General features: G+C 44.5%; 1 protein-coding gene across 2 annotated transcripts in view; it reads right to left on the bottom strand.

Annotated features, from left to right (window-relative positions):
• Positions 1–5,398: 5,398 nt before the first annotated feature.
• Positions 5,399–11,400, bottom strand: part of LOC138521781 (uncharacterized) — a 227,619-nt gene continuing 221,617 nt past the window's right edge. For both annotated transcript variants that reach the window (XM_069634855.1, XM_069634856.1), the window contains one exon: positions 5,399–6,246. In XM_069634855.1, coding sequence (XP_069490956.1) covers positions 6,170–6,246 — 77 coding nt within the window. In that variant the 3' untranslated portion in view covers positions 5,399–6,169. The remainder of the gene's footprint in view (positions 6,247–11,400) is intronic.

The raw sequence follows: 11,400 nt of genomic DNA, 5'->3' as shown, positions 1-11,400 counted from the left end.
TTTTAGCATATGGACTAGCCTGACAACTAAGGACTGGTTAAAGGCAGTTGAACTTTCAGTTGGCCACGTCCTTTGGACATTGGTCTATAACACAAGGAGTCCCTAGAGTTGTAAGACTAGGATTGATCATTATCATTTGGGACAAGGCCATTTGAGGTGTGGACATCTGGAGAACATCCCACTTTGTTGAGCCATCTTTCACAGTTGTAGATCAAGAAAGCCTTTACTACTTTAGAGGTTCCCCTAGCTCCTATTGGCATTTGGTCCAACCTCTTCCTTAAAACACACCTATTAAAGCCACTTGCTTGACCCACCCCCTTTCCATGTCACGTGTTATTGCCCAATTCCCCCGTAAAGAAGTTCGGCTCCTAAAGGTGTTCAATTGGTAAATGAGGCTGTACTCCTCCCTAAACAACAAATGTGTATACTTCTCTTACAATCCTAGAATGGAGCTGGTCATTGGTCGACCTCCATCACCCCCAATACAGGACTGTATGCCCAAAAACACGGATCTTCGCCAACTCCAAAAAAAAAAACACAAGGACCATGGGAACCTCCTGTGGTGCCACCTTGTCCCTCGCAGGTCTATCTTTATGGTATTCTTCACAGAAAAGTGATTCCGTAAACTTCAGTCATTCCATGTACAAGATCATGAAGACTTATTTAATGAAGAGACAAACATGGGGTTTATGTCCAAAGCATTTAGGACTTGTTAAGTTCTTCATCAGGGATCTTAATACATTGTGCTAATCATCAATCAGTATTTCAAAGTGGTACATATGGACACACGATAAAACAGAAAGACAAACATACAAAAAGAAAGGAATTCTTATACCGTAGAATTGAAATCTGATATTCTATGTACCTTAACAACCTTGTTGTCTCGTAAATTAATGTGAAAGAGTAGGAAGACACAACTTCCTTTCCTAAAATAAATAAACAGAACACTGCGATTTGTATAGGCTTGTTACAGTGATGTAAGTGTTTAAAACAAACAGAAAAAAACTGAAATACTCACAAAGCCAGCACCTTATGCATGTTATATCACCGGTAGCGTTATCTCGTATACTTTCCAGCCCTCGCTATAAACACTTGATTCTTCACAATAACGTTCCTATGATGCCAGTGTTCGTACGTGACATAGCAATTTACCAGATGTACATTAAAAACATACATCTATTTTATAACGTGCCAAAATCATGTAGGTAAGCATAGCCGCTATATATAATACCCATTTGTTCCTATATCTGCACAGTATAATGTACATAAGAAGTCAGTGTAATGACGTCATGGAGATGACGTTACCACACTGTTATGGAAGCGATAATGTACTGGATTAGTGAACCTCGGAGACAACGAGGTAATTATGGGGATAAGATTTGACCTATGCCATGTTCTCATCCCATAATGGTTGACCAATAAAAGGTATAGTCCTGTGCCAAAATCGTCATGCCATGTTAACCCCCCCCTGTCATCATGGTCTTTTTTTTATCTGCCGAAGTAGTACATGAAAAAGGTGTTGAGTAGTTTGCTTACGAAATCACATGATCAAGAACAACATATGTCAACAGTTACATAACGTGTTGCAGTGGTGCACAGCATGTGGCCCGTGGGCCAAACGCGACTCCTCAGGACATTATTTATGGCCCTTTATGGAGTTCAATGATGAAGTGTTGCCTGGCCTTCACTCAGTCAGTAAGTCTGCAAAGTTAGGTGTGTGAAGCATCTGTGGTCCAGATTTTGTCTTTGCATCATGACATTTTTACTTCTATTCAAAAGCAGGATTTCAGTCCCATTAAACAATTCAAAGTGGTAATAGCATTAAAAGGCAATGTTTCACGTGTTATAGTAAAACATAATAAAAAGTAAACCTTAAAATGCAATTTCTTTTTTTACACAAATGAATGCACTAATGCCCCTACCACCCACTCTTCCCCATGGATAGTTCGGCCCACTGTAAAGGACTTGCATGGTACATTCAGCCCTCCAATAAAATCAGTTGTGCAACCCTGGACTCTAACGTGAATAGGTACTGACTTAAATTGAAAAGGTGCTCTATGTAATATTATTAAAATGAACATACAGAGATTGTATATAGCTCAATCCTGTCTCATACAAAGAATATGTAAACACGAGAATGCCACAAAAAAGTACCCTGGAATACCAACCGTGGCATGTTTCTTCCTGAGTACAGTAAATCGTGGTGATAATGTTGAGAACAAAAACTAGCCTAAGAAAAACTCAATGGATATATGCAGCACTCCATTCAGAAAAAAAACCCCAAAACCAGACCATCCCTCACAACACATCATAGTGCCCCCTACAGAAATGCACCACAGTACTTGATGCCAGCCACCCCACCAAAAACAGGAGTGCCCACACTTTAAAACATTATTTTTGTTTTTATTGTATTTAATTTATTACAAACTTTTACAAAAAATAGAAAAACGTAAATCCCATCCATGTGATTTAGGGTGAAACATGTATGTTCGTGTTTATCTAATCACTCAACAAAGGAAGACATTTAACCATGTTTAAGACAGGCAAAAACCCAAGTTCGTCATTGCTTTCGATTAAGTAAATAGGCTGAAAATTCATCTCTACATTTCGTTTAAAAAATTATTTAAAAATGTAATTCAAAAATGTAGTTAAAGCAAAGATTCATTTTAAGTTGTTGCCCCAGCATCAGAGTTCCCACCATTATTCTCCATTTAATAATGGTCTCTCTAATCTACAATCTCCTAAATAACGTGTTCTCATGTCTCTCAAAATGAGACAAAATAAAGCACTACTGCATAATCGCCAATTTTCATCTTCAAAGACTCTTGGCCTTCGACTCTGTAGTATTTTCTTTGTGTGGAATAGGTTAATTCGGAATCTCATGAATATATTACGATGGTGCGAACTAGGGCATTTTTCCAGGTATTTGGGCAATGCATTCAAAGGTTTTATTTAGTGCTCATAAAGCCTGTACTTTTTTTTCGGTGGTCCTAGTCCAATCTCTGGTCCACAGTTTTATCTTTACTGCGTCCGGATTTGATTTTAATACATGTGTGGAGGAGCCCAGGTCTGCCAGGATTTCGTTGCATTGGTAAGTCCACTCTTTTAGAATCCACTCACCACTATCTTTGTGCGCAATATCGCGAACTGTGGGGGGAGCTGATTCTATAATGAGTTTTCTATACAGAGTTAAGGATCTCCATGCCACTATTGCATTCATTGATAACAATGCCAACTCATACCTGATGATAACCGTGGGAACAGATCTGGGTAGGTGTGACATTTTTCTCCAGAACATACTTTCAAGTTACCCAGAGTTCCCATGAGTGGCCAAAGCACATTTAGCCCTGTGGTGTAGAATAGGGATTACTTTCTGTTTGTAAATGTTTATGACCGGGACCAATGAGAATTTACCAAATGTTTGATGTATTGCAATGCCCTGGGCAGTTAAACTCTTTATCTTTGGCTTGAGCGCAGCAACCCAAGGAGCATCACTTGCTCTAGAATTAATTCACATACCCAAATATCTTGCTGTTTCAACAGTACTCAATGGTTCATTCCCCAAGCACCACTGGAAACATGTCTTTTTCTTTCCCTCGAGATTCTGAAGTATTAAGATCTCAGACGTTGCTGCATTTATTGTTAGTCCATTGCGATCTACATATGTCTGGAGTATGTTTAACTTTCTTTGCAAACCAATGGGCGTTTGATCTAAGATGACTAAATGGTCGGCATATAACATCCTGCCCAACGGATTAATTCTCTTAAATCTGAAATAAACAGATTAAACAACAAGGATGCTAACGGGCACCCCTGTTTTACACCTCTATGTGTATTGATCGTCTTTGACAAAAGGCCAACTTGGTTTAGACGGATCTTAATCAAGGTTTAAGTGTGAAGGGCCTTGACAGCCAGAAGGAGATCCGCTGGACAGTTCCAACTCAACAATGTTGTCCACAGCAGTTCCCTATCTACGCTGTCAAAGGCCTGGGCCAAGTCTATGAATGCTAGATAGATTTTGCTCACATCTTTGATTGTTTTTAAATTTTCAAAAGTTGAGCAACAATAGACTGAGGTTGCAGACGACTCCCTTCACAAAGCCCGTTTGGCGACAGTCGAAGTTTCCAAACTCTTTGACCCAATCTCTCAATCACACCAGCACCAGTTAGGCAAAGAGTATTCCAAGGACATCAAGAAGGGCTGTGGGGCGATAATTCTTCGGATTAGCCCTGTCGCCCTTCTTGAATATCACTGTTTTCCAAGAATGCAGTACTTCCTTTTTCTTAAATATCTAAGTAAACAAGATCACACAAAAGTCAGCCCACTTTTCTGGAGCAGACTTCGGCATGCTGTTGCTTAGCCCAGACGGGTCTTGGGCTCTCGAGCCACTGGCCTTCCGGATCATCATAAGGATGTCTTCTCTATCAAAAGGGGATTGTCCACTCGCTTAGGCGAGGAATTAACGGGTCGACAATCTTTCCCTTTTTTCAAAATAGATTGCCATAATCTCAGACCCACTCCGCTTCTATTACCACGTTGCTTTGTAGAGCGTGTTGGAGGATGCTCATGTTATTCAAGGTCTGACAGAACTTTCTAGTGTTTTTTGTTGATCGTATTTTTAGCATTATCTCTGCGTCACGTTGATACATGATGCTCTTGTGAGAGATGACACAGTTATCGTTGCCTGATGTTTTTTTTCAACTTCCTGCTCTTTCCGAAATATCACTATCATAGGAGTGTTTTGGTTTAAAGCCGAGTCTGTTGTTTCCAGACCACACTTCCGTGAAGTTGGAAAGATCAGGAGTACGGTCAACTCCTACAGAATGGTTGTCAAATGCAAATTGATATTTTTTTGCCAGCAGGCAGACATTAGGGGTGTTAGACGAAGCCCGTTTCCTCCGGGCTCTACCCACACTGCCTCGCTCCAACAACCTCTCACGGGCGTGGAAGGCAACTGAACTCTCATTTCCAATAGGTCATAGTCGCTGTTATTCGTGGGGGATACTGTCGGGGATATAATTCTTTGATTCATATTTTCTGAAACAAAGAAATTATCAAGTGTTGAACATAAAGCTTTTACAACAAAGTATACCGCCCCCACACCCGAATAACACAAAAGAGTGTTTCTGAGATATTTCCAAATACACTTCATTTGCCCCCCTCCCCGACTCTGAACACAGAACAGAAATTCTAGTCTCCCAAACATAGGAAAGTGCCCTGCAAAAAATAAACCTGAACAGGCCCCTTCTCCCGAAAATAATACCCCCACCAAAATAACTGCCTCTTCTCTTCAAATGCAGAATAGAATAACCCCACTCCCCCCAACGTGGCTTCTCTGGATTCAACCAATTCCCCATAAAAAGATCATAACCCCACCTCCACCCCAGAAAAAAAGGCATTTCACCGTCTCTTATTTTATTGTCATATGGTTAAAACGTAAACTTTGATATACAAAATAACACAAAAAAGTAGTCCATATTTTTTCTTAAAACACGTCACAAAGTCATTAGAAGATCATACAAATATAGAGAAAATGCATAAAGACAGCATATACACTTATTGATCCAACTTCATCTTCAATTCTAATTGAATGGTAGTGCATGCCCTCACAACCCTGTGCCAAAAAAGGAAACACATCGCCCACCTTTCCAAACACAGCGTTGGCCAGTCCCTTACCAGTGCCCCCTTACAACCATATGTCGACACACCCCAAACACCTCATACCTCTTGCCCGGCTCCACACACTCTGTCCCATCTCATATCCGCATAGCCCTGCCACCCCCGTAGTAACCAAAACCATGTAGACGAGAAAGATATCAGGGTATGGTGAAAGGAGGCCCCAGAGAAGGGGAAGAGTAGAGGCTGGCCCTCCACATTGTTCACCAAGAGCTTGTTTGCTTCATAGTCTAGGAAGAAACCCAAGGATTTTGTGGGCAAGGAGGCTGTGAACATGGTCCAGGAGGAAGAGGAGGTGAGAGCACAGTATTTACCGACACTATGCCGCACTATCCAGAATCCACCCTCGGAGGATACATTGATATCCCACTTCTTATTCAAAGACTCGTCACACATCTTCTCCTCCCAGTAATGTTTGCCTGAGCTCATTGTTGCTTGCCCCAGGAGAACGATGAATACAAAGTTAAGGAATCTCTTTGTGGTGTCAGTCATATCATTGGCGCTGCCTCCAAGAATCTTCTGCTTCCCCCATTCTTAGACAGAATGACCCAGTGGCCCGAGTCGGCTTGCCTGCAAAACAGAGAGAAGCACAGGTCTGAGAACAGCCAATCACAGCCGTGATAACAAATAACCTAATCACAGAGAGCTCATAGCAAGTTAATCATACAAAGAGCAACACCACAACCAGCAACAGTGCACTGACAGCTCGTCAATCACATAATGTGGAAAAGAAACTGTGAGAAACCTGAGGGTGTCTCACTGTCTGAACACTGGGGATCTCTTTCTCAGGTGGTCAGGGCATGGCCATCGCCCTTGGATCCAGACCCTGGGGGTGGACAAGTGCGGGAGGATCACCTGGGTGAGGGGTGCTCGGAGAGTGGGAGTGAGACATCCAATGGTGAGAAGCGGGATTCCCCCCTTTCCGACACTTCCTCCACCTTTATCGATTATTCTGAATCCTGTCCTGTTACCTCCTCCCCAATTCCAACTAGTCCCAACTCAGAAAGGAGGCGTGGGAGAACCGGGAGAAGTAAATTACATATGTCACCCTGTGTATTACAACAACAGGACTATCCCCTTTTTTCCGACAACAATTTTCCGGACTTACTTAACATGAATAGTGAAAACTACAACTCCCGCAATCCCTACTTCCATTCTAGAAGTCCAACTACTGGGACAAAGAAGAGGCAGATGGGAGTCATGAGACCGTCTTCATATTGTCCCGATAATAAGGTCAGGCAGGGAGGGACAACACTCACACCTGACTCCAATCAACTCTAGCTAGTAGTATAAAAGCAGCAGCCCGAAACAGCATTAAGAGCTAGCTGAGGATGCTGAAGGGTGCCAGAAAGCCAGAGAGAGACCCACAGAGCTGAGAGGAACCTGGAAAGCCTGGAGGAGGAAGGACTACCTAGACACTGAGCCTGACTGGGCAGAGGAGGCTGCAGTGTGGAGTGGAACCTGTGCTTTCAGGAAGCATAAACCAGGCTCAGCTGGGGTTGCCTGGTGGCACCCACAACAAAACTCCTTCACTGGGTGAAAAAGGAGAGCCCAGGCCTCTGGGGGCAGCTGGCAAGACCCTGGCCCCAGGTAAACACCCCGGGTGCTCCTGCAGCTCCTGAAACCATGAGAATGCTGTTTTGGGGAGCTACCAAATTAGGAGCAAAATATCCAGAAGTGAAATATGGGACTGGAAGTCCAAAGAACTTTTTTTTTTGTTTTTTGCATAAATAGAAGAAGGGTCCGAGCCCGGCAGAGGGAGACCCCTTGTGAACATTGAGAGGGGTCCGAACTGGCAGAGGGAGACCCTTTGTGACCTTTGAGAGGGGTCCGAACCCGGCAGAGGGAGACCCTTTGTGAATTTTGAGAGGGGTCAGAGCCCGATAGAGGGCAACCCATTGGTGAAGAAGAAAAAGCCAAATCTTCAACACAGCCGGTGAGTCGGGGGGCAACATGCATGAAACCGGTCTGTGAATGAATGAAGGTCGACAAAATACAGAGCAATGCTTGCAATCCAGAGCGAAAGGGAATCATAGTGAATGATAAAAGGCTTGCACCTGACTGAGGGCAGCCTGAGAAATTATGGAAGCTAAATAGTTTAACCCCAGCTGAGGGGAACAAGGGTGAAAATGAACAACAAATGAGGGATTGAACTTTGAAGCCAAGATACAATACCTTATACAGAGTGGTCTGGCACCACATGGGTGCTCATTCGAAAGTCTCTGTTAGGTATCCAGCTGAAAAGTGGCAAATGTGAAGAGTGATAAAGAATTGTGAAATTGAAGTGGTCCTGCAACGGGTCAAGCAAAATCCTGTGCATATTCGAAAGTCTTCGATAGTAATAACATAAAGAAAGTTGATGACAAAATGGATGAAGTTGGTCCGAGCCCGGCGGAGGGAGACCAGCTAAAAGCTTTTGGTTAAAGCAAGTTTATGTAAAGTTATATTGGAAATTGGAATTAGTTCGAGCCCGGCAGAGGGAGACTAATTGCTAAGAGGATCTGAACCCGGCGGAGGGGCATCCGGGATCTGAGCCCAGCTGAGGGGTATCCGGGGTGAACCGTGAGTCACCCGAGGAAGAATGTACTACGAGAAATTGGATGCATAAATAATGTACAAACATTGTGTTAAGAGGATCTGAGCCCGGCTGAGCGGGATCCGAGGTGAATAGTGAGTTGCCTGAGAGATTGAGTACTTGTGAAAATCTGAAAGCGGAAAATAACTTATTGTTTGTTTGTAGCATCAGGCCCTCTGAAAGAAGAGACTTCGAAAGGCAAAGAGACTTGGACACAGAAGGCCCTGATGCTAATGATTGAACTGTATCCTCATGCTAGAGAAGCCAGAGACTCTGCTAAGCTCGAGTGTACCGCCTTGTGCCGTACTGAATACGTGGGGAAGTGAGACCAACGGCCTGAACATCCTGACGTATCATTTTGTGAACACTTCTTTCTTTTTTGTAACATTGTTTCCCACACTATTTGTATTTAGAGGTAAGGATTGGCAATAGGTATATCAGTATAGGCCCTTTTATTTTGACAAGACACCACTAAGACTGCGTTATTATTATTTGATGGTCGTAGCTTGCTCCCATCTGTAGATTTAGGATTAGATAGGCGTTTTTCAAACCCTTTGTGAAGTTCAGTACACACACTTGAACTTTGGTTACTTGTTTCTGTCTTACTGTTGATACCATGCCTTCCTTACAAAACTCAGAGGCTGAATAAATGGAGCACCGCCCAAGCTGTGGGGGAATGTCTGTTTCCAGATTAGGAAACTGAGATCAGAAGTGATTGTGAAATCCAAAAGTTAAAGGGGAGACCTCTGTGGAAATTGGCTTTAATTTTTCACACACCCTTCTGTTCTCCACCTCCATCTGAGCTCTTTGCCCAGCTCTACCAGCCATGGGGAGAGGAGTATGAAAAGAAGGTGAAAGCAAAATGAAGGAGAATGAGAGCGAGAGGAGGTAAGTGCAGAGAGAAACAGACAGAAAAGGAAATAAAGAGACAGAGAAAAAGCTGACAAGATATACATGACTGGTGCATATTAGAGACAGAAAAGATAGCAATAAAGAAAAAACACATCTGGAGGTAGAGCGAGGGAGCAATATCAACATAAACAGATGCAGGGAGAGAAAGAGAAAAAGTGGGTGGATGAGAGGCTTAGAAGAGATAAAGAAAATCAGAGTTAAAGAGAAATGTATGAGACGGACAAAGAAAGCAGGCACAGGAGGCAAGACATGGAGACAGGGAGTGGAAGGCACCCGCAGAGATTCGAGATATCAGTCCCACATATAGAGCTTATCTGAAAACATTGGCAATACTGGCATCTGCAGGAGTCATGTCAAAGCATTGAATCTACAGAGGAGAAAGACAAAAGAGTAAAACAAATGAAGACGTTGACTGAGAGGGACATGACCATGATGAGATGCGAGAAAGTGAGAGGTGGAAATAAACAGGTAGTAGAGAGAGAGAGGCAGAGGGAAGATACAGAAAGAATAGGAGAGAGATAGAAATGTAAGAGAAAGTCATATAATCCTCCTTCGTATACCTTCCACGCAGGCAACTTCATGATACAGCCACAAACTCTTGATCAAAGAGTGGGAGAGAGGGAGGGGAGAGACAAAGTGAATGAGACGTGCAGAGACCAGCAGGAGAGTACAGAAGAAAGGGAACGGCATAAAAAGGGCAAACTAGGGAGATGGCAATAAGGAGAGGGACAGATATTGTATTTCATCATTTGTATAGCGCCTTTCGCCATGACTATGGTCCCAACACGCGGGGGGGCGTGGCTACGAGAGCCATGTAGGAGGACGCGTTCTGGAGGAGCTCCCGAGATCCTACAATGATCCGGGCAAATGTGTGCGGTACGACGGACCACTGACCACCGACGATACACATGCTGGTGTGTGAAGGTGTTGGCCACGCACTGTGAACTTCTGGAAGGCACAGGATTAACGGCGACGGAGATCGGTGACGATGAGTTAAAAGACGCCGGGAACAAAGGGCGACTCAAAATGGCCGACCAGGGTCCGGGACAGGAATAGAAGCGAGCTGCACGGTGGCCCAGCTGTGAAGGTGCACTGTACGCACACTTGCTACCTGAGCAGCTGGTTGATTCCCTGAGTCATGTCGAGCAGGCCAGTGCGACCGAAGGTGAAACAGCCCACCTTAGACGACTTCACTAGGACGTCCCCGAGCCAGGACACTACCAAAAGTAAGGATGCGCTGGCTGCGAGTAGCGCGACGCCTTCGTGCACCAACCAGGAAATCCTGGCGGCGATTGCGGATCTGAGAGCGGCCTGGGAATCAAAGCTGGAACTGGCCGTCACTGAACTAAAAACGGCGCTGGACCTCAAGGTTGGAGAGGTCCAAGAGGACGTTAATTTGCTACGACAGGATGTCAGGGCCCTGGCGGAGCGCACGGAGTCCCTCGAAAAAGAAGTTGGCCCGAATACTGCAGATTGTGCCACCCATAAGGCCGATCTGCACGCCCTGACACAAAGAGTGGGCAACCTGGAGAGCAGAGCGGAGGAGGCAGAGGGACGAGCCCGTCGCAACAACATCCGCATCGTGGGCCTACCGGAGGGGATGGAGGGCCGTGACCCTACGGATTTCATCGAATCCATGTTCTTACAGGAGATACCTGGAGGGGCCCTATCTCAAGGATTTGCAGTAGAAAGGGCACATAGAGCCCTAACGAGGAGGCCGCCTCCGGGGAACCCGCCTAGGCCTATGATCGCCAAAATTCTCAACTACCGCGACCGGGAGAGGATACTGGAATACTTCCGTAAAGGAGGGACGATCACGAGAGGAGCGGCAAACATCACGGCTTACCCAGATTATACCTTGACTGTACAGCGTAGTCGCATGAATTTTGGGTCTGTAAAGCGGAGGCTGAGAGAAGCGGCCCACAAATACATGTTACTTTATCCTGCAAAATTGAAGGTCATTCATGCACATAAAACTTTGTTTTTTGAGACCCCGGAGGATGCCATGGGATGGCTCGATGCGCATGGATGCCCCCAGGAATCAGAAGTTCGGCCTAGAAAGGGCTTGGAAGAGATACGGGAGGCGTAAAATGGCGTCGCAAGATGGCGTGGTTCGTGGGACTTGAATATAGTCGGTGCGACACCTTCGGTAAAGAAGGTCAGATGATTGCACTATTTGTCAAGGACACTGTGATTAATGTTTATTTGACCGGGAGCCTTACAGGGCGATACTCTTT

The sequence above is a fragment of the Ambystoma mexicanum genome, chromosome 13, assembly GCF_040938575.1.
Source record: "Ambystoma mexicanum isolate Mex_15411 chromosome 13, UKY_AmexF1_1, whole genome shotgun sequence".
Taxonomy (NCBI): domain Eukaryota; kingdom Metazoa; phylum Chordata; class Amphibia; order Caudata; family Ambystomatidae; genus Ambystoma; species Ambystoma mexicanum.
This window is presented reverse-complemented; position numbering and strand designations above follow the sequence as displayed.